General features: G+C 36.3%; 5 protein-coding genes across 5 annotated transcripts; 2 read left to right on the forward strand and 3 right to left on the reverse strand.

The window, feature by feature from the left end:
• Window positions 1–223: 223 nt before the first annotated feature.
• On the reverse strand, window positions 224–1390 carry LOC145625420 (uncharacterized). The gene has a single exon (XM_081678463.1). The coding sequence runs from the start codon at window positions 1388–1390 to the stop codon at window positions 224–226; it is 1167 nt and encodes a 388-aa protein (XP_081534589.1).
• Window positions 1391–4586: 3196 nt separating this feature from the next.
• On the forward strand, window positions 4587–7312 carry LOC145624276 (28 kDa ribonucleoprotein, chloroplastic-like). The gene is made up of 4 exons (XM_081677271.1): window positions 4587–5145; window positions 5442–5543; window positions 6652–6933; window positions 7033–7312. The coding sequence occupies exons 1-4, from the start codon at window positions 4723–4725 to the stop codon at window positions 7093–7095; spliced, it is 870 nt and encodes a 289-aa protein (XP_081533397.1). The 5' UTR covers window positions 4587–4722; the 3' UTR covers window positions 7096–7312.
• On the reverse strand, window positions 7136–11192 carry LOC145624274 (protein-L-isoaspartate O-methyltransferase 1-like). Its single transcript, XM_081677270.1, has 4 exons — window positions 10952–11192; window positions 9420–9696; window positions 8743–8907; window positions 7136–8541 (listed from the first exon to the last, which is right to left on the reverse strand). The coding sequence occupies exons 1-4, from the start codon at window positions 11147–11149 to the stop codon at window positions 8294–8296; spliced, it is 888 nt and encodes a 295-aa protein (XP_081533396.1). The 5' UTR covers window positions 11150–11192; the 3' UTR covers window positions 7136–8293.
• A 4157-nt stretch (window positions 11193–15349) lies between these two features.
• On the reverse strand, window positions 15350–16019 carry LOC145625421 (uncharacterized). The gene is made up of 2 exons (XM_081678464.1): window positions 16002–16019; window positions 15350–15865 (listed from the first exon to the last, which is right to left on the reverse strand). The coding sequence occupies exons 1-2, from the start codon at window positions 16017–16019 to the stop codon at window positions 15350–15352; spliced, it is 534 nt and encodes a 177-aa protein (XP_081534590.1).
• Window positions 16020–18686: 2667 nt separating this feature from the next.
• LOC145617490 (protein SIEVE ELEMENT OCCLUSION B-like) lies at window positions 18687–22321 on the forward strand. Its single transcript, XM_081672200.1, has 7 exons — window positions 18687–19055; window positions 19148–19252; window positions 19543–19991; window positions 20087–20196; window positions 20589–20731; window positions 20821–21303; window positions 21458–22321. Exons 1-7 carry the CDS (start codon window positions 18771–18773, stop codon window positions 22073–22075), a joined length of 2193 nt encoding a protein of 730 aa, XP_081528326.1. The 5' UTR covers window positions 18687–18770; the 3' UTR covers window positions 22076–22321.
• Window positions 22322–22583: the final 262 nt, after the last annotated feature.

Genomic DNA, 22583 nt, shown 5'->3' on the forward strand with positions numbered 1-22583 from the left:
ATTAATTTATATGATAGTTTTGGGGAGAAATAGATGTAGTCAAATGTGCTGTGAAAATGCTTCAGAGTAGTAGTTACTCCTAACATACCTACTCAGAAAATGTCCCTATTTTTTAGAGGAAAAATCCAGTAGATAGTTAGGAGCATATATAGCTAATATACTTTTTTTTTTTTTTTTTTTTTTTTTTTTGACAAGAAGAACACAAAACAAAGAACAACCAAAATTAAAAAACAAAAGACAGTAACTCCCTTCGTCGAGCCGCTCCAGCAAGATCATGAGCCTGAGAAACAACAGCCCTAGGCACCTTACACATATGACAAACTACAAAAGATTCCAACAATGCCCGAATATCTGTAATAACCCAAGCCACAGAAATATCAGCAATACCAGGACCCAACAATAAACGGGAGATTTCTGAGCAATCCGTAAGAAGCAAGACCCGATAAACACCGTGACGGATAGCATGCTTCAAAGCAAACAAACAGGCCAGAAGCTCAGCCTGAAGAGCCGAATTAGCAATACAGGCACGAGCCCCACCATGCACCAGATGAATATCAGAAGACTCCACCTCACACCAACCAGTACCCGCACAATGAGTAACCTTATCCCAAGCACCATCAAAACAAATAGAAACCTCACAACAATCATCACTACGACCCCTAAGAACCTGCAGCAAAGGAGAATTACAAAAACCTGGAGGACTACCCAAACAAGAACCACCAAACAACCGAGCTGCTTTACCTCTTTCATACCAAGAAACAGCTAAATGGAGAATAGAGTACGGAGAGAAAACCTCAGATCGAAACCGCACACTATTCCTAGTAAGCCAAATAGCCCACAGAAGGCCAAACATCCTATCAAGATTATCCCAATCCCTAACATCAATCAGGGCTGAAAAACAGTCCAAGAACCACTGAGGCCAAGGACTAGATACAAAAGGAGCAATAACTCGGGTTAAATTGACCTCCCCCCAAAGCCTTTGCATCAGAGGACAGTCCCAAAACAAATGAACGACCGACTCTGAATTAGCACGGCAAAAAATACAAACAGGATCTACAGGAATGCCCTTAAGAACAAGTAATGCAGTCACCGGAAGAGCATTATGCAGAATTTTCCAAGCAAACATCTTCCATTTAGGAAGGAGAGGAGTACCCCATAACCGTTTCCTACAGATAGCAGATCTTTGTGCAAGATCTAAATTAAAATGCTGAGCCACCAAATAAGAGTATGCTGTCTTAGTAGAGAACATACCATCCTTAGTATACTTCCAGTATACAAAATCATCAATCTTCTGTCTGGGAATATCAAGACCCATAATAGAAGAAGCAACAAGAGGAGGAAACAGCCGGCGAATCAAGGAAGTATTCCAAGTTCTCGACCCAGCCAACATTAACTCAGCAACCACAGAGGACGATCACCATCAGGAATATCTTCCTTAAACTCAATCTTAACATTAGGAACCCAAATATCCGACAGAATATTAATCTTCTCCCCAGAACCCACCTTCCAAGCCAGGCCCTTAGACACAACAATACTTCCTTCAAGAAGCCCTCGACTGCCCCAAGAAGGCCGAGACCTAGAAAGAGCAGGAGACTGCGAAAATAAATTAGGATACTTAGTCCTAAGAACCCGAGAAGCTAAAAGTTGTGGCTGTCGCATTAGCCTCCAAGATTGTTTAGCCAAAAGGGCCTGATTGAAAGAACGAAAATGACGGATACCTAAACCTCCTAACCCTTTAGGAGAATGCAGAGCCGCGGCTGAAACTAAAGCCAAACCCTTAGAATCTTTACGTGATCGCCACCAAAACTGAGACAACATAGAATCCAGCCTGTCGCAAACTGTAGTTGGAACCTTAAACACTGATAAAATATGATTAAAAGTAGCTACCAACACCGAGTTAATAATAACCAGCTTTGCAGCAGAAGAAAGGTTCAGCGAAGCATAATACAATAAGCGCTGGGCCACCTTATCCAACAGAAAATGGAAATGCAAACATTTCCGCCGTCCCATGTCAACCGGAAGGCCAAGGTAATGACCTAAAGATGATCTAGCTTCCATTCGTAAGGTCGACGACAAATAGTCTCTGAAATCATCAGGGGTATTCGAACTAAATTTCACAAAAGACTTTTGCATATTAATCATCTGACCAGAGACAGAACAAAACTCATTCGTAACTGAGAGAATTTGATCACAAGCCGAAGGCGACGCACGGAAAAATAACAAAGCATCATCAGCAAAAAACAGATGAGACACAGGAGGCGCCCTACGAGAAATTTTCAACCCCTGAAATAAGCCACGCTGTTCATCCCTACGCAACATTAAAGAAAAAACCTCCATACACAAAACAAATAAATATGGAGATAAAGGATCACCCTGACGCAGACCACACTTAGGCCTAAAGGGCTGAGAAGGCGAGCCATTAACCAAAATTTGATAAGAGACAATTGTTACACATTGTTGCACAATATGAACCCAATACGGGGGAAAACCAAAATGTCTCAAAACATCCCATAAAAAATCTCAATTCACCCTATCATAAGCCTTGTTCATGTCAAGTTTCAAGGATGCCGAACAAACTTTAGAAGTAGAAGAATTCATAAAAGAAAGCAGTTCATGAGCCAAAAGTCCATTATCAGCCATAATCCGACCCGGAACAAAAGCATTATGAGAATCTAAGATTAGGGACGGCAAAACACTACGTAACCTATGCGAAAGACACTTTGCAATACATTTATACAAAACATTACAAAGGCCAATCGGACGGAACTGAGAAGGAGTTTCCGGATGGTCAACTTTTGGCAATAAAGTCAAAAAAGTGCGATTCCATTCTTTCAACAAATAACCATGAGCGAAAAAATAACGAATCGCACTCGTTACCCGAGAACCAACCACTCTCTAGTGTGATTTAAAAAACGCTGCTGTAAAACCATCAGGACCAGGAGCTTTATCATCACCAATATGAAACATTGCTTCCTTAATTTCCACATCCGTAAACGGAGACATAAGAAACCGATAATCATCCAAAGAAACAGTCGGCATATTCAGACTATCCCAATCACAAATTTGCATGAGGAGAAGAGCAATTGTCATGGCAATTATAAACAGACGCGAAATGCTGCTGTAACAGAACAACAATACCATCCTGATCCGAAATCCACTTATCTGCCCCATCTCGTAAACTCATAATTTTATTCCGTCTTTGACGAGCTTTAACTGATCTAAATAACAACCGAGAATGAGTATTTCCTAAAGCATCCCATTTAAATTTACACCGCTGTCGCCAGTAAGAAAAAGCAATCTGAGCCTGAGAGATTTTTTGTTGACGCTGCTGAAGAAAGGAATTCCTCTCATCCAAGTCCTCCCAATCAGCATCCATAAGATTACTCATCTGCTGCAAATCCTTCCAATCAATCCCCCAAAGCCTTTTATGAGTAACACACCAGGACAAAAGATTTTGCCTAAGACAATCCAATTTCCTGGAAACCGAAAACAATTCTGAACCAGACCGAACCTCCTGCCAGGAATTACTAAACTTGGTATTCCTTAATATCAAATTGACTGATTTCAAATAATCGTTTATCTGCCATGTGAAGGGGATTATTTCACTTTTTCCCTCACTCCACCTCCTAAATTCTTTAATATGGTGTTTAAGCTTAACAAAAAAATTATTTAAGCTAAGGACTTTTATTTGAAAAAAAAAAAAAAAAAAAAAACACAAACAAAACATGGATAAAGGGAGTAGAAAAAAGTGGAGTTAAAGGCTTAAGTGACTCTTCAACTTATAATAAGACTTTGTAACTATTTTGGAACCTATTATCTTATACAACTACAAAAATTCATAGTTTATTGGAAACATATACTCCAGTTCGAGCTAGTTCATGTTTCAGGCCAACTCATTTAATGTTTCGTTCTAGTGTAGTTTGAATTATTGTTTTGAGTTCAAAATTGGAACACATTTCAAGTAATCGGATACGAATCAACTTTGTCAGGTCTAAACATGACCATAAGTATTACAACTTACACTAACAAAAGAAAAGTTCTTGTGTTACAGAATATACGACTAGATGCCCAAACATGTCAAAATTTAGATCGATAATTTGCATATTCCCACTTTGAAGAATTGAGTTGTTACCTTAGACAGATAAATTTAGAACAATGCAAGATATAGGGTCACCGGAATCAATTTTTGACATATCATACCTTATCACAATAAAAAAAAACTTCTAAAGTTTTGTACAAAAATCAAAGTACATAAACTACTCATTCACATCGTACTTCATATAAACTACATAACTAATTTACTCTGTCTATGAAAAATTAAGTTAGATATTAACACGAGATTTCATATAAACTCATTCATTATTTACTCAAGCAGTAGTTAGCATGTATCAACCTAACAATATCTCGAGACTCAAACTCCATCTAAACCATCCAAACATCAACAAAAACCCCATATCCATAGAACCAAATTGACAACAACCCTTAGATTTGAAGATTTTACACCAAAATTTAAGATTATTTCTCCAATTGAGTCAAGTGGGGGTGAGTAAGTGTGACTCACTTGTTCTTGGTTGTATCTTCATTTCTACTCCCACAAAAAGCCTCACTCTATCAATCCATCAATCCTCTTATCCTCACTCACCCCTTTTCTCCTTAAACCCTCTCTTCTCCTCTTCCCTTCCCTTCTTCTTCGCCTCCCAATTCAATCTCTCCCCTAAAAAAATGGCGACTTCAACAGCAAACCCATTACTCAAAACCCTCTCAATGTCCCCAACTTGCTTCTATACTCCCTCAATTTTCAACCCTAAATCTCTGTATTTCTCAACCCCATTAAAACCCACCAAGCTAAGTCTTTCACTCTCTCAAAGACCTCCTGTTGTTGCTTATGTTGCGCAGACCTCTGATTGGGAGCAAGAAGGGTCCACCAATGCTGTTCTTGAAGGAGAGGAAGAGGTTGCGAGTTGGGGTTCTGAACCTCAAGTTGCTGAATTTGCAGGTGAAGATGAAGGTGCTGTTGAAGGTGGTGAAGGGTTCCCTGAACCTCCTGAAGAGGCTAAATTGTTTGTCGGTAATTTGCCTTATGATGTTGATAGTGAGAAATTAGCTCAGCTTTTTGATGGTGCTGGTGTTGTTGAGATTGCTGAGGTAATTTCATTTCTTTTTAGGGTTTTTAATTTTGTGAATTTTGATGGGTTTTGTTGAAAATTGGGGATTTTGATTAATTGTTTGTGTTTAAAGTTTGTTAATTTGAATGGGTTTTGCTGAAACAATTGGGAATTTTATGAATTTTTTTGGGGTTTAAAGTTTGTAAATTTTGATGGGTTTTGGACTTTTGGTGATGATTTGGTTTATTCTTGGTTGTAATTTTGTTAATTTTTGACGAGTTTTGTTGATAATTTGGAATAATTTCTGGGTTTTTCTTTGATGTTGTATTTTTGTAGGTAATTTACAACAGGGAGACTGATAGGAGTAGAGGGTTTGGATTTGTGACAATGAGTACAGTTGAAGAAGCTGAGAAAGCTGTGGAATTGTTGAATGGATATGTAAGTTTACTTTCTTATCTTAGTCTGCTGCTTAATGCTATTCAATTCGCTTGTTTTGTTTGTTGTGAATTTGGGTTTTGTTGTAGTTCATATATATATATATATATATATATATATATATATATATATATATATATATATATATATATATATGTGCAAAATTTGGTGTCATATGTAGTGATAAAAAGTTTTTCCATGTTATTTATGGAAATGTTGTTCAATTATTGTTAACAAAGAAGTGATTTTAGCTGATATAGCTCAATTTTGCTGTTGAGTGATGAGTTTAATTTATGGCTAATGAAGTGTATTTAGATAATGTTTCTATGTGTTGGAGTCATAAGCATGACTGTTGAAAAATTCCTGCTAATTCTGCATTTTATGATCAATATAATACTATGATTTTGCGATTTATCAATGTATATGACAGTTTTGAGATGAAAGAGAAAAACTCTAGAATTCTAGATAGTTGTAGTTTGCAAATGCTGGTAACCTTCCATGGGATGTTGCTATTCATGTAAATGATGCTGCAACAGTTTAAAATGAGGAAGCAATTCTAGCTTATGAATGAGAATTGGATAACATGTTTGGATGTGGAGGGCATAGTGACTTTAGACTTAATGATTAGAAAGGAAAAGATGTCCTTCGCATATGTTTCTTGCTGCTTTGGCTGGTTTTCTTCCATATATTTTTTATTTAGTGGTATTTATATCTTTTTTTTTTTCCCTCTTTGTGGGGTTGAGGGGAGCAAGGTCAACTGACACCCAAGAACACTGTTGTGAGTTCAAATATGGAAAAGAGTGAATCTGTTTATGATGTCTGATAACATATAGATGAACAAGTTTCTCCTAGATTTCTGACCTACAGTTGCACTGTTGGATATTTTTGATGCGATTTTGTTGCTGAACTTGTGTAAGTTCTAATTTAGCATCACTTTTTAAAGCTTGCCCAATTTGTGGGAAGCAATAAAGGCTTGAACTGGTAACCATCTTGGGGTAGAGCAGACTTCAGACTTGTGGGCTGTTTGTTTTTGTTTATGTTCATTCATGATTCATTTGAGGCTATTGAAATGAATTCATAAGTTGTGTTGCATCTCTTGTATTTTGAACAGGATGTGAATGGAAGGCTATTGACAGTAAACAAGGCTGCCCCAAGGGGATCACGCCCTGAAAGGCCTCCTAGAGAGTTTGAACCTTCTTGCAGAATTTATGTCGGCAACCTTCCATGGGATGTAGACAGTTCACGTCTTGAGCAACTTTTTAGTGAACATGGAAAAGTTCTTAGTGCCAGAGTAGTTTCTGACAGGGAGACTGGCCGTTCACGTGGATTTGGCTTTGTCACAATGGCCTCTGAATCAGAGGTGAATGATGCCATTACTGCCCTTGATGGACAGGTAACTCTAATATGCCATTCTAAAGAGGTTTAGTATCTGTTGTTTATATGCTTTTGCTATGGTGTGTTACTGATCTCTAAATGCTCTTTATTGTCACAGACCTTGGATGGAAGGGCAATCAGGGTAAATGTTGCTGAAGAAAGACCAAGGCGTAGTTTTTGATCTGCTCCACAAGCACAACTCAGCTGGTTGATAGTATTAGTTCTTTGTCTTTTTTTTTTTTTTTTTGCCCCCAACCTTTTGATTGAGACTATTTATAGCTCATATTTTGACAGCGGCGGTTCCAAAGAATGTTGTGATTTTAGTTAGTTTATGCAATGGCTGCAATTATGGCAATACAAACCCATTTCATATTTTAATATACGTAAAGTTTGTTAAATTCATTCTTCAAGGTTTTGTAACTGCTGTTTGAATTTTGTACTGTATAAGGAGCAGCAATTGTTTTTTTTAATGCAGTATCTATTGTTTAAAAGACTTCAAGTCAGGTTCAACACCCTTAGGATCAATCAACTATTCCTACCTGCACATTACACCCTTTGCTCCCCTCGGTCCTGTCATCTTAACTACCTTAAAGCAGCGTCCTAGTGATTTTCAACTGTCTCCAAGTCTTAAGACAATGAAGCCTTCATCTTGTCAAGTCTTTGCATACCGCATAGATTTTTGTGTTTCGAGTAAAACCAATTAAACAAATTGTAATGAAGAACCCCTTTTCCATTGATGAACTCTGGGCATATTCACTTACATGCTGAGATAATCAATGGTAGAATTACCATAGATTTGGCCTGTATAGGAGCATACAGAATCAGAGTCATCTGCGGTTTCATGCTCGTCCAATCATCCAAATTCACGCCACGAAACTGAGCAAATCTTTACATGTATGAAGATTCATCTGCTCATGTTATATGTATACAAAATACAGTTGGCAAAGTAACCAGTATTAGATATTATAACTCATGGAACCAAGTCTTTAGTGATGCTCAATCACAACATGGTGTTGTCATGACTTGCAAGTAGATGAGCTCCATTACTCCAGACAACGACCCACCAGTACCTTCATCTCCTGTACCATACACTCTATTATGCACCACTAGATTGCCATTCAAATTTGATGAATATATGCAGTTAATCTGTAATTAGATGGGAAAGGCCGAAAGGGGGTCATTCTGAGGTAAATCAAGTGATGAAACATTATTTTCCCCAATCAAGGATTTGATATACTTACCCCAACCATTCTGTCAATATATACAACAACGGGGGAAGTACATACTAACATAACTCATACATAACGTCTTAGCAGATAAAAAGGGAAAAAAAAGTAAGATGGTCAATATAGAGCATAGATAAGCTGAAGGGAATTCATTTAACCCCGCAACTGCTCCTCTCGACTAGTCAGTGGAACATATCTCACGGAAGTTTCAGTTTTGACACTGAGAGAGCCATCCTCTTTTTTGTCAATCACCTTCAAATCCTGGAAGTAGGTCCCCACAGGAATCACCAATCTACCACCAGGCTTCAGCTGCTCAACCAAAGCCTTTGGAATTTCTGGAGCTGCAGCCCCAACATGGATCGCATCATAAGGCGCAGCCTCAGGATATCCTAGCCTTCCATCTATCATCACGTTGCCATATGATCATTGCGTTAGAAGAAATGAAATTACAGCATTATAAACAACCTATTGTAAAACCTATTGCTGGCACCAAAATGTTGCAACTAAATAGCCAAAGATGCATCAATACATTCTCTGAAAATTTTACAGGGCAAAAAAGAAAAGATGTTGTAGAGTAACGTGCAAGTGCTTTGTGATCTTACCACCAACATGAACAGACAAGGATCCTTCTTCCAGAAAAGGAGCAGCTTTACTTTTTTTGATATTTTCAATAGACCAATTGACCAGTTCAGGTATGTGCTCAATGCCAACCGCACGACCTTCTGATCCAACCATAATTGCAAAACATGCAGTCAAGTATCCTGTGCCTGCAAGCAAAGCAATAATATATCAGCAATGACACTCACTAGAATAGAAAACAGGGCTAAGCTAACAGCCAATTTAAAGGGTGTTTAAATGACGACGAAGCATTGAAACTATTGAATGATTGAATCAATTCAATCACTCAAACCAAATTTGGTTATTCCGTGTAGTCATCAACCAAAATCTTTCTCCTCCATTACGATCCAATGCCATATACTTCAAATCCATATCCTCGTGCATTTTGGTTGATGACTGTTAGTTTAGCCCTGTTTTCTACTCTGCACAGTGTAGGAAACAGGGCTTAATTATCAGTCATCAACCAAAATCAATTGCTTATTTTTATTTTATCTCAAACATAACCCTCAATCTCTCATCCTCAACAATTCTACTCAATTAGATTTTGCAGTACACCAGGCTTGATCATGCTTGTTTATAGTTAATGACCTTGAAAAAAATACGTCGGTACAGCAAGAGCGAAATGAGACTGCATAGGCAAGCATATGAAGAAGAAAATCACCTGAACCAACATCTAAAGCGTGCATCCCAGGCTGCAGGTTATCCTTTAACAGTTCAAGGCACATTGCATGCATATGAGGAGCAGATATTGTTGCATTATGGCCTATCGGCATGGGGCTATCCGCATAAGCCGGAGTTCCATCAGGAACAAACAAACCTCTATCAATAGTTTCCATAACTTCAGCTACCTTCTCAGATCTAAAAACTCCACAACGCCGTAACTGATCCACCATACCTTTGTTTCGATTCATGTCACCACCAGACCCAGAAAAGTATTTCTGCAGATAAATCACACGAAAATAAATAAATGCTTTACTTAAGTGAAACACACAAAGGATATCAGTCAGAGTGCAAGCAATCAACTTGCAATGAGTACAATAAAACCTTCAAAGTTCCAAGCCATCAGACCAAAATATGTCTTTGCAGGTTGTTCAAGTGTTCGTTTACGAAATTCAACACAATATATTCAATTCAGCCACAAATTCATCTGATTTTATGCTGATAGTGAGAACTCATATCCCCAAACAAAGGATTCCAAAATAACAATGACAGCACTTTAAAACTAACAGGTCACTGTACAATGAACATTTCACTATACCAGCCTCCAAATTTTTGATTACTGAGTTCTGACTAGTATCAAATTAATTACCCTACATCATCCTAATTCAATTTAAAGATTCAATACAGCATCATAAGCCAAATATGGCTTACAACAAAAAGCTAAATCTTTTTTTCCTAACCAAGACTCTAATAGAAGACATTAAGAGTGCTTACAACAAAGCAACAAAAATCAATAGAAGACATTAAGAGTGCTTAAGACCACCATCTTCCACAATAGTCATGTAAGTACTAGTATTAATAAAATCTCTTCAATTCAAGCCTTTCTGTAGAGCCATTGATTTTTACATATACAACACCAAATTACAAAGTCCAAGTACTTATTTTTTGTCATAGGGAGTCGCAAAGGTAGTGATGTAGACGAAACTCAATCAAATAAATCAATATCAACTATGTTACTGACTAAAACACTTCATTTCAGCTACAGTACCCATGTCAGACCCAACAATATAAGAAGCAACATTTGGGCACTTCACTTGGAGCCAAAAGCATGGAAATTTTCACAAATTAGCCAAATTTCAATACTATATCAATAATCACATGTCAATATCAAGAGTCAAAGATCATCATTCATCATCTCCATGATAATTATACAAATTCAACACCTTATTAGTAAAATCAACCTAAACCCATTCATCTTATTCACAAAAAAAGCATGGTATTACATAATTTGATACATTCATCATCAACTAAAATCATAAGAAACCCCATAATTTTGTGGGGTTTTGACTCAAAATACAAAAAACCCAAATTACCATTAAGACGCTGGAAATCAAAACAAGTAGGACCAAACCAAACACCTTTCTCTGTCACAATTTACGCAAAAATTAAAAATAATTTTCTAAATACCATATTATAAAAATAAAATACAAATATTAAAAAAATGAAAGAAATAGATAGAGAGAGAAAGAGAACCTCCATGCTAGAGAGAAGAGAGTTGCCCGTGATGGGAAGAGGAGAGCAAGAATTGAAGAGAGAGGAGGTGACACGTGGAAGAAGTAGAGGAGAGTGGAGTTGAAACGTGGGAGAGGAGAAAGGAAGAAATTGCTTGTAATATGGCGCACGATAGCGGTAACCATACGCCAGGATAGAAGATGGAACAAGTACTGGCATCTCTTTCCTTTTCTCAACTCTTCTTTTTTTCTTTTTTATCTAAAAAAAAATCTGGGAGTTTCGTTTGTTTTAATTTTTTTTTTTTTTTTTTTATTTATTCTAGAATTTTGGATTATCTATCCATTTGCAAAAAATTGTACTCCGTATTGTTTTGGGTTGGGTAAAGATAATGGTTGAATAAGTAACCCAAATTAACCAACAAGAGTTGACTCAAGTGGTAAGCAACTTGATGTCGCTTAAGGGAGGTCTCGGGTTCGAGCCTCACCGTATGCAGAAACTCTTGTTAGGAGACTCACCCACCATAAGTCAGGTGTGCTACCCGAGTCAGATCCGGATGTAGTCGGAGCTAAGCTCCGGTGAACCGGGTGGGCAACCTTAAAAAAAAGTAACCCAAATTCATTTTCAACAAAAAAAAAAAAAAAAAAAAAGAGCCCAATTTCATATTTGCAACCCACATCTATGTTAGGGTTAAAAGATGGCCTGTTTATGCTATGTTAAACATGTGAATCAATCTCATACTTGTGGGCTAGAGTGGCTAGACACATATGTGGTGTAGGGTTGACAATATATGATCATAAAAATATTATTACTATCCAACGTGAAGTTATCAAGAAGTCTGAATACAACTTGAACCTTACCCGAACAACTCAAACTCAACGTGTTTTAATCCATATTATTTTTTGTAATAATCATAATATTATGTTATAGTACAACCCAAAAGCGACCTAAATGTGATCTAAATCTATGAATGGTCATCTCGAGGATGGAAGAGGGGGACATTTTGGATCACAGAGAAAATTGCAAAGTGAGTGGATGCATAAATTTTCAGAGGAATTTTGTTAGAAAATATTTACTCCGTTTAAAGGACCACATTTGAAAATAATTAACTTTTTTTATTTCTTTAATAATGAATTCCAAAAATTACAATAAATGGTCAAATGCAATCAATTGTTGTGGTAATTATAAAAGAGCAAAGAAATCTCATTGTCATTTATATATTGTGAAGTAATAACCTATAGGCTTTTTTCCCGTACCACTTTTTCACATAAGATACATGTGCTCATACTAATATATGATTACTATTAGTACGAGGGTTTATAAATATATTAATACTAACAAAATGTGTTTTAAGGTTATAGGCAGAATCTTATTATTATTATTTTTTTTTTACTTTAGTTGCTTTTACTTTTAATATAATGAACCACATGAAATGCAATCATATTATTCTCATATACTTCAGACAAAACTTAGTTGATTATTAGCTAAAGAATTTCCAAGGAAGAAAAAAGATGAAATAATTAATATATTATACAAGAGCATCATTTATAGAACCACATATTACTCCATCCAAAAACTTTACAATTCAAGTAGTAACGATACTATATGGTCTATATGGTAAGTCAATTTGATCCCAAGTCTCCACAAGACCACAACATCTAAATAATTTTAAGATTTTGCAAAAAACTTATATTAGTGTCAACAACATTTATAGAGGAAATGTTTTTATAAGACTAAAATATAATTTTAATTTTATTTGCATGAAATTGATAATATTTTATTAGTATTACTCAACCCTAATAGTATAGATAATGAAACAAAATTGTAAAATTTAAGCTTGTGTTCACCCATAACTATATATATATGGAGTATATAACTTGCTCATTAGTTTCTATATCCCTTCTTATATATAATTTTACACAAAATAAAGAAGAGATCGAAGACGGTAAATGAACTAACTTATATTTTGTCCGGTTCACCTATTTAATTTAATTTTATTTGATTTGAATTTTTATAATCCGATTTGATTTGATCTAGTCTCATCTATTTCCTAGATTTGACCAATCTTGAATCTATTTACATACTAATTTAGGATAAAATTATCAAATGAGATTTCAATCATCAAATTCGTATTAATATGCAATTTCCACGTATAAAAATTTTATACACTTTTTATTAAGAGTTTAAAGACAATTATTATGTAATAGTTAAATTATAAGTAAAAAAATTATAAAAAATAAGATTTGATTTGGTCTAGTCTGATATGATCTAATTATGTACGAAACAAACAAATATCAAATTAAATTCATGATATAATTAATATAGATATATTAAATTCTTGATACTCTGTATTTTTTTTTTAAAAAAAAGTATAACATTATGTTTTCCATTGCATAATATTGAACATTTTTATATATTTTTTTGGTGTTTAGAGAGTAACAAATGCGGATGATGATAATCGATCGCATCTATGAAACCAAGACAAAAGTTTTAACCAATTGAACTATCCTTCATTGTTAAATATTTATATATATCTTTATCAATTGTCATATAATAAAATTATTAAGTTTTTCATATATTAAAATTATATATTGAAACGGTTTCAACAAGACCCCAACATGAATTTATGTTTCCCTAATATTTAAAAATTGAACTTGTTGGTTAAAGGGTATTAGTATGTAAATAGTGCTAAAGTCAACATTATGTAGTTAAAAATATATATAAAAAAATCGAAGGAAGTAACTCAATTAACTCTAGCCTTTTAGTAATTACTAGTACTAATTACTAGTGTTTAATGTGTTTTTGATTTGTCCTTTTATTTTGTAATGATATTGATTGTAGTAAAAAAAAAATTAGTATTTTTTTTTTTTGTTTTTTTTTTTTTGATAAAAGAGCTATCAAATAAATGGAAAACTAACAGAAACAACATCAGTCAACGAAAAGCTAAAACATAAAATACAACAACTGACGACGCCGAACACAACCTGCTAACCAGTGAGCCGGAGTAACCCACAAACGAGGAACCTTTTGAACCTGGCAAACCAAAAGGGATTGAACCGAAGCCCGCAACTCCTGAATGAGCCACCAAACCGAAATTTCCATTGACCCAAACGGAGGACAAAGAGCAAGAAGGGCAGCACAATCTGTATAAACCCGAATTTTCAAGAAGCCTCTACGGATAGCAAACTCCAGACCCCAAACACAAGCTTGAAGCTCAGACTGCAACGCTGAACTTGCCATAAAAGCCCGACATCCACCTCCTAGTACCTTAGAAGAATGAATATCACGAACTATCCAGCCTGCTCCAGCCCTATAAGTGGAACAATCCCAGGCCCCGTCTTTGATCAAACAAACCGTTGGAGAGATATTAGGTAACCCTCGCAGACACTGCGACCTGACATCTGCTTATCCTCCAAACGAACCAAACAAGAAGATTTCGAAGACCTCTTCCACTTTTGAGCCTGCATAGCACGAAGAAACCACTATGACGTCAAACCAACAATAGTCCCAAGCGACCAAACAGCTTTCCTAAACCTCAGATGATTACGAGAAATCCAAATTTCCCAAAGAAGAGCAAATAACAAAGCAACACCCTTCCAATCCCTCAGTGACGAAAAATGAGAAATTGTACACGAGAACCAAACACCGAACGAAGGAAACTGCATAAGATCCCATTGAATGCCCAACGCTCCAGACAGCCAAAGACTGCTGATAACAGGACAATCTCTGAATGTATGAGACACAGATTTCACATCCACATGACAAAAAGCACAAACTGGATCGATCGGGAGCCCTCGAGCATGGAGAGTAGTCGCTAAAGGAAGAGCGTCATGCAACAATTTCCAACCAAAGATTTTCCACCTTGGAAGAATTGGTAAAGCCCAAAACTTCCTCCACCATGCTGGAGAAATTTGAGATTGACTACTAGACAAGACCCTAGGCTCACAAAGAAGTGCATAAGCAGATTTTGTTGAGAAAACACCATCCCTAGTGAACTTCCAGTAAACAAAATCATCCATCAACTGCAGTGGCCGATCCAACGAAAGAATTCTAGCAGCAGAGCTAGATTCAAATAGACCATGAATGATAGTAGCATTCCACGCGCAAGAACGCGGATCAAGTAAAGAAGACACAAGAGTCGGTCGAATCGACTTAGGCGAAAGATCCTTAAAATGAACCGGTTCCCCCGGAACCCAAGAATTCTCCAAAATACGAACACGAGAACCTGAACCAACCTTCCAAAACAGACCCTTCGACAACACGGAAAATCCCGACATAAGACTCCTACAACCCCAAGAGGGACGAGAAACCGAGATCGAATCAATGGAACGAAGAGCCGGATATTTCGCAAACAGAAGCCGGGAAACCAACAACTGAGGGCACTGAATAATCCGCCAACTCTTCTTAGCCAATAGGGAAGAGTTAAAAGGGGCAATACTGCGAATTCCTAATCCTCCTAATTAAACCCTTCGGAAGATGGAGCAATGACGAAGAACGAAGAGCTAATCCTCGATTAGAAGAAGAGGACTTCCACCAAAAGGCTAACAAATTATCCATCCTAGAACATATAGAATCAGGAATTTTGAAAGCAGACAAAATATGATTAAAGGAGGCAATGAGCACTGAGTTGATAATAACAAGCTTCGCCGCCGGTGAAAGTTGAAGAGCTGCAAAGGCCTGTAAGCGTTTGGAAACCTTGTCCAAGAGGAACCCAAACTCAGAGCATTTACTACGGCCCAAATCAACAAGTAGCCCCAAATATGAACCCAATCTAGATTCAGACCGCATTTTCATACAACCAGAAAGATAAGCTCGATAGTCCTCTGGAGTATTAGGACTAAACTTGACAAACGACTTCTGCAAATTAAGCATTTGACCTGAAATATCACAGAATGCAGAAAGCACATTCATCACATGTTCACACGCAGGAGGAGAAACCTGGAAAAATAGTAAGGAGTCATCGGCAAAGAACAAATGTGAAATAGCTGGAAAAATTAGTATTGTTAATTTCCCTCCAAGTAAAACTTTTGAAGTCCATCTCTTCTAGTCTTCTGTATCTTTAAAGATTCAAGACTTGAAGTGCAAGGCCCATAGTTTAAAGGAAAGTTGTTTCCAATGTTCCAGCATAGATTTCTGAGGAGAATTTGCTTCACCTTTTATTTTAATTTCCAGGAACATTATTCTTGTCATTTTTAACTTTACATCGTTTTGTTAGGCACAGCCAGAGGATCTACAACATATCTTCAGAATGTGCTTTAATGCTCGTTCAGTTTGGAGGGGTGGTTGCCTAGGCATCCACTCAGAATTTTATGGAGACCTTTTTCTCTTAGATTGGATCCAAGGTTATATCCGACTTTTTATTAGTCAGGATGGCCCTTCTAGTTCCCGCTTAGGTACCTTTGTCGGTACGCTTTGGGGTTTGTGGTTATGTCGGAATGACAGGATCTTTAGGGATTCCTCTACCTCCCGGCCATTTGATTTACAGTTTGCGGAGGATATGGAGACTCATTCAATCTTTGTAGCCTCCGAGGAATCTTCTTTTACCTCTAATTCGGTGGGAGGGGATGCTGGGGCTTCTTCTCCGCCTGGGTTTTACTTAGCTCACCTTGGTCTAACTAACCAGGGGACGGCTTTACATACTCTCCAAATTGATGGCTCTTGGTTTCAAGACTCTCAACATGCTGGGATGGGTTGGTGCTTAGATAATGATGATCCGTTAGATGCTCGTATCCTCGGTGGCAGTAACTATGGCCAGTGTTCTTCAGCTTTACATGCGGAGGCTTTGGCTTGCATGTATGGCCTTCAATGGGCGTTGGATCAACGGTTTAATTCCATCACAGTTTTTATTGATTCGTGTAATCTCGTTACTCTTCTTCGGGGGGATGGTCAAGGTAATGTGGATTACCATTGGCTCATTCGAAAAATTAGACGACTAGGCTCTTCCTCTCAGGTTTGCAGTATCCATAAGGCGGATCGTCAGCGTGTTAATCGAGCTCATCAAATTGCTGGAGAAGCGGCGATCAATTTTATTTGCTTTAGTATTAATATATAATCTGTTTGTATCCTTTAAAAAAAAAAAAAAAAAAAAAAAAAAAAAAAAAAAAAGTCATAGTATAGAATATTGAATGAATAAAGTAATTCATAGGCTTACGTGTATTGGGCCATGCATGGCACTATAAACACTTTTTTATAAGAAGATACTTGCATATTTCTAACACCGTAAGATACTCGACAATATGAAATTAGCGCAAAAATGCAACATAGATTTAGGCTACAACACTCTACATGGTATATGGAATTTGAATATTTATGTCGGATATAAGTACCTGCATATCTGAATATGAAATTAGCGCAAATTAGATATAGAAGTGTGGTAGGATATTATAAGCATTTTGTCAAAGGATCTTATGAAATTAGCACAAATTAGATGTAAAAATGTAGAATGTTTAAAATAGATTACTACTTAAAGGATCAACTTGACTAAAATCCATATTGAACATAAATATACGTCTATTTTAATATAAAAAGAGTGCATGGGACTATAATCTGTTGCCATCTTAAATTATTCTGTCGACGGTTAAATTAATGATCCATTTATATTTTATCACTTGTGTATGTGGTAAAATGAAGAATTGAAAAACTTATACTTCACTTAACTACGAGTACTTTGCAAAAATAATTAACATGTATGAAATAGTCTACTTGTTATTTATTAAAATTTAGTACCAAATCAATATTTAAGAGATCATCAGATTGTACCGCTAGGACTCGTCTTTATCGTTGTTAATTTTGGCCAATCACGCAAATTACCGACCTAGTGAAGGAAAGGATAATATTATTACTTGGAATTCAAGGTAAAATTACTTTTTTTTTTTTTGGGCATTATCCATTATGTCATATTGATGATGATCACAATTTATCGTAAGTAAAAGTAATTTGAAGGGCCAAAGCAATTTAACTTTTTAAAATATGACTTTCAACCACATGTCCCCAAGTAAAGCTAAGAGATGTAAAAATGTTCACATTAGACATGCTAAAGCTCATTAACAACATTTTGAAAGCATTTCTTAGAGATATATTGGATGTTAAACATATGATGAATAAAGTCTTAAATTGTATATAAATCCACTTATATACAATTTGAAGATAAGACTTTTAGTTTGTATTACTAAATCATACAAGTACTGTTACACTCACTATTAATATCGGGTTATTAGTTAAACTAAAAGATTAATTTGATGGTTGAAGTCCTTAGTCCTATAACGATTACTTTATCACGGGTGTTTAATTGAAGTAAATGAAGAATCGAGTAACATGCAGTACACTTGTTATTAAGCCATCTAGCACCAAATTAATTTTTTAAAAGATCATCAAACCTTACCACTAGAACTCATCTTTATCAATGTGAATTTTGAAATACCAACCTTAAGAAGGAAAGGATGCTATAACTTGATATCAAAGGTACAAATGCTTCCTTTTTTGGGCATTATGTCACGTTGATGACGATCAAAGCTTATTGGTTACTTACAGTAAAATCGCAATTAAATTACTTCGTATTAAAAAATGGAAGAAAAAATTACTCGAAAACAAACTAAGAAGTAATCAACTCTGTTTTTAAGCAAATATGTTCTTAATAAATGATGATAATAAACTTCTAAGGATGCTGTAAAGACGTTGAAGGGACCACCAAAGCCACATAACCTTATCTTATTACTTGGCTTTAGGTTCTATGCAAGCAAGGAACTGATTCAAAGATCTTTTAAAACTTTATATCACATTATCATATTATGTAATTAAACAAAAAAATAAAATAAAAATTATTACAAATTTTTATCACTATATAATGTTCAGTTTACTGAGCGCTAGTAGAACAGTTACACTTACTTGTTCTAGTAACAATCACAAAGTTTTTAGTACAAAGGTAGCTAAGAAAAAAAGAAAAATGTCTGCTGCACCATCACATAGGCAGATGGCTAGGAATGAACGTCGGATGTTTGCTGCATCCGACGACAGCACAATGCTGAAGCAGATCCAGGGAACACATGCTCCTGATGGCCGCGATGTAGATGTCAGGCCGATCTTAGAAATCATTGAGGATGTCTTTAAGCGTGCTGCCCCTAGCATTCATGTATGTTTATTATTTCTTCAGTCCATTTTTAATTTTTTTTTGTATGTGTGTTCTGTTTTTAAATTGTGATCATTTTATTGTTCATTATGCAGGGTGCACATATTGAATCTTTGGATGATAAGACTGGTGCAGCTGTTGTTGATGAAAATGGGATGCTTGAAGCATTGGCTTTTGTCATTCAGAAGGTTTCCTGTGAGGTACTAAATGAGTCAATTACTCGCGATTTTATATAATTTTGTTGCCCCTTAAGGCCATGACCATCAGGACCACACCTAGTCATTTTAACTGAATGTTGTACTTGTGTGTCCAAAATAAAGTATCTAAGAAAAAACAAATTTAAACCAGAAGACTGATAAAATAGATGTACAATTCATTACATGGATTGGCAATTATACTTATAAAATCTCAAATGAGCCAAAAAAAAAAAAAGGTCTTATCTTCAAATATATTTTCATGTTTTCATAACATATGTTCTGTATACTGGCAGATAACATGCAAATGCGCGGGAGGAGGAGATGCACATGCGACAACAATGGCACTTCTCAGCTTGCTGTCAAGCTATTCATGGGATGCAAAGGTAGCCATAGCTCTAACGGCACTAGCAATAGCCTATGGAGAGTTTGGGTTGGTGGTTCAGCTCTTCTCTAGTCACCCTCTCGCCAAGTCTGTTGCTGTCCTTAAGCAGCTACCTGATGTAATGGAGCACTCTAATGCACTGAAATCCCGCTTTGAAGCCTTGAACAATCTCATTGGGGCGATGTTGGATGTAACAAAGAGGATTGTTGAGTTCAGGCAGCTGCCTCAGCAGTACATCTCATCTGAGCAGCCGCCTTTATCTGTTGCTATGACACACATTCCAACTGCTGCTTACTGGACTATCAGGAGTGTCGTGGCCTGTGCCACGCAGATTTTTAGTCTTATTGGCATGAGCTACGAGTGAGTTTACTCTTAATCAAAACAATCTAATCTGATCATTAGTTTATATATACTGTATTTTCTATTGGTATCATACTGTTTTCATTGTTTTCTAGGTATGTTTCATCAACGACGGAAGCATGGGAGTTATCAAGCTTGGCTCATAAGGAGAGGAACATTCATGATCATCTTATGCAACAACTTGCACTATGCTATCAGCATATAGGTCAATCTTCTTCGTATTTCCTCCAAAATTTATTGTTGCGCTTACTAATAATTAGTGTGATATTTTTACTGATAGCTCCTGTATGTTTGAACCATTCCTCCACTATTCGCTTTACTAATTTAACAAACTTTCTTTGCATATAGTATAATTGTATTGTATGTGAAATCTAGTATAATAGTTCTATAATGACGATTGATAAACATAGTAAATAATTTCCTTTTGTGATAATGCAGGAAACTGTAAGGTATGTCAGGACTCCCCTGCATTTGCCTTAAAAAATCTGTTTCTTTAAGTATATTAGACAAATGTTTGATGGCTTTGATCTAGTAGGATTACTGAATTTATCAAGTTGAATTTTCTTGGGCATTTTTAGAAATTAATGTGATATGCAGATGAGAAGAAACACATTGAGGCATACAACAATCTTGTACGCATCCTCGACTTACCACAGCTTGACAACACCAGGATTCTAAGGCATTTGATATACTTGAAGGATGATATTATGCCCCTTTATGAAAAGCATACCAATTCAAGGGTTAACTCTTACACCACATACTTTTTCCATCCATTTTAGTTCATTTTCCTCCTAAAAATAATCGAATCCTAACGACTCAAGTGCAACAGGTTCATGTTGAAGCCCTCAGGAGAAAAACAGTCCTGTTACTCATTTCAGACTTTGATGTCACCGAAGAAGAGCTGAGGATTCTAGACCAAATTTACAGTAAATCAAGGTCAAAGCCTGAGCTCCAGTATGAAATTGTGTGGATTCCGATAATTGACAAGACTATCCCTTGGAGTGATGCACTACAGCAAAGATTCGAGCAGCTCGAGTCCATGATGTCATGGTATACTCTGCATCACCCAAAAATTATGGAGCCTGCTGCTATAAGGTATATTAGGGAGGTATGGAATTTTGACAAAAAGATGATCCTTGTCGCGCTAGACCCCCAAGGGAAAGTTGTATGCCAAAATGCTCTTCACATGTTTTTAATTTGGGGAAATTTTGCCTACCCTTTTACTACTATGAAAGAAGAAGCTCTCTGGAGAGATGAGTCTTGGAGGCTTGAGCTTTTTGTTGATGACATCCAACCTCAAATCATCGAATGGGTATATCCTCTTTCATATCGCTGTCAAATTTCACTGTTTTTTTTAAACAGTTTTAGGTTCTTTTACTTCTTCTGTATGATATTTCAGAGAATATTGCATTGGCATAACCATAACAAGTTTTATGCTTAATAAATGTGTGCCTTTTTTTTCGTAGGCTCGTGAAGGAAGGTACGTATGTGTGTATGGAGGGGAAGACATAGATTGGATAAAGCGGTTTACTCATACTGCCAAAGATGTAGCAGGCGCGGCAGGAATCACTCTAGAGCTAGTATATGCCGGGAAAAGCAATGCAAAGGAGCGAATGAGGAAAATTGTTCAACTCATAGACAAAGATGGACTTAGCCATTATTTGCCTGACTTAAACACAATGTGGTACTTTTGGATTAGGCTCGAGTGTATGCTCTACTCGAAAATGCAACATGGAAAGGGTGTTGAGAGTGACTCGATTATGCAAGAAGTGATGACAGTGCTTAGCTTCGATGGAAGTGACCAAGGGTGGGCTACTATGTGGTTCGGATCAACTGATATGGCTAGATCCAAAGGAGACATGATACTAGATTGCCTCATGAAGTTTGAAGATTGGCAGGAAAATGCATCAAGGATAGGTTTTTTACCTGCTTTAAAGGAGCATTTGCAGGAACTTCATACTCCACACCACTGCAACCGGCTTATACTTCCTGGGGTTGGAGGCGGTATCCCTGAGAAGGTGGTGTGCGCCGAGTGTGGAAGGCCTATGGAGAAGTACTTCATGTACCGCTGCTGCACTGATTAAAACACTTGCATCTTCTATAACCCGAAAATTATTCAGTTCATTTGATTTTTTATATGATAAGTTTATGCAGTGTATAACAATTTTATGGTTAATGAGTGCCAAGATTCTGCTATGTTTACAAGTAATTACTGAGTTTTAGAGCTTTGTAATAGTCTGCAACAGAGTGTGTGATCATGTAATGCAGTATTAAGATTAAGAATGTAAGATTATTAAATTCTAGTGACAAAGCTGTTCTTTTTTCTGATATATTAAGTTTTTCACTACATACATTCCCTACAAATTTTGATCACACATTTTATTGACCATAAGACATAAGCATATATATATTTAAGACTACAAACTGACTGATCACCCCTTGGTCTAGTTATCGATCATATAGTCTCATACTTCCCGTGAAATCTTTTTAATTAGGTTACATGTTATGACATTTAATAATCCGATTTATACGTAACATTTAGTTACCTCGATTTACATTTAATTTGCCTTGTATTTTTAAATTAATATGGAG

This window comes from Chenopodium album, chromosome 3, assembly GCF_948465745.1.
Source record: "Chenopodium album chromosome 3, dcCheAlbu1.1, whole genome shotgun sequence".
Lineage (NCBI taxonomy): Eukaryota > Viridiplantae > Streptophyta > Magnoliopsida > Caryophyllales > Amaranthaceae > Chenopodium > Chenopodium album.

What these genes read in the sequence shown, in the direction of transcription:
- LOC145625420 (XM_081678463.1), bottom strand. Translation starts at nt 1,390, where the DNA reads ATGTTGGCTGGGTCGAGAACTTGGAATACTTCCTTGATTCGCCGGCTG.
- LOC145624276 (XM_081677271.1), top strand. Translation starts at nt 4,723, where the DNA reads ATGGCGACTTCAACAGCAAACCCATTACTCAAAACCCTCTCAATGTCC. An exon ending in GTGTTGTTGAGATTGCTGAG is followed by an intron (nt 5,146 to 5,441) that starts GTAATTTCATTT and finishes GTATTTTTGTAG; the next exon opens with GTAATTTACAACAGGGAGAC. An exon ending in TGGAATTGTTGAATGGATAT is followed by an intron (nt 5,544 to 6,651) that starts GTAAGTTTACTT and finishes TATTTTGAACAG; the next exon opens with GATGTGAATGGAAGGCTATT.
- LOC145624274 (XM_081677270.1), bottom strand. Translation starts at nt 11,149, where the DNA reads ATGCCAGTACTTGTTCCATCTTCTATCCTGGCGTATGGTTACCGCTAT. An exon ending in CTCTTCTCTCTAGCATGGAG is followed by an intron (nt 9,697 to 10,951) that starts GTTCTCTTTCTC and finishes ATTTATCTGCAG; the next exon opens with AAATACTTTTCTGGGTCTGG. An exon ending in CGCTTTAGATGTTGGTTCAG is followed by an intron (nt 8,908 to 9,419) that starts GTGATTTTCTTC and finishes CTTTGCTTGCAG; the next exon opens with GCACAGGATACTTGACTGCA.
- LOC145617490 (XM_081672200.1), top strand. Translation starts at nt 18,771, where the DNA reads ATGTTCAGTTTACTGAGCGCTAGTAGAACAGTTACACTTACTTGTTCT. An exon ending in ACTATGCTATCAGCATATAG is followed by an intron (nt 20,197 to 20,588) that starts GTCAATCTTCTT and finishes TGTGATATGCAG; the next exon opens with ATGAGAAGAAACACATTGAG. An exon ending in AAAAGCATACCAATTCAAGG is followed by an intron (nt 20,732 to 20,820) that starts GTTAACTCTTAC and finishes CAAGTGCAACAG; the next exon opens with GTTCATGTTGAAGCCCTCAG.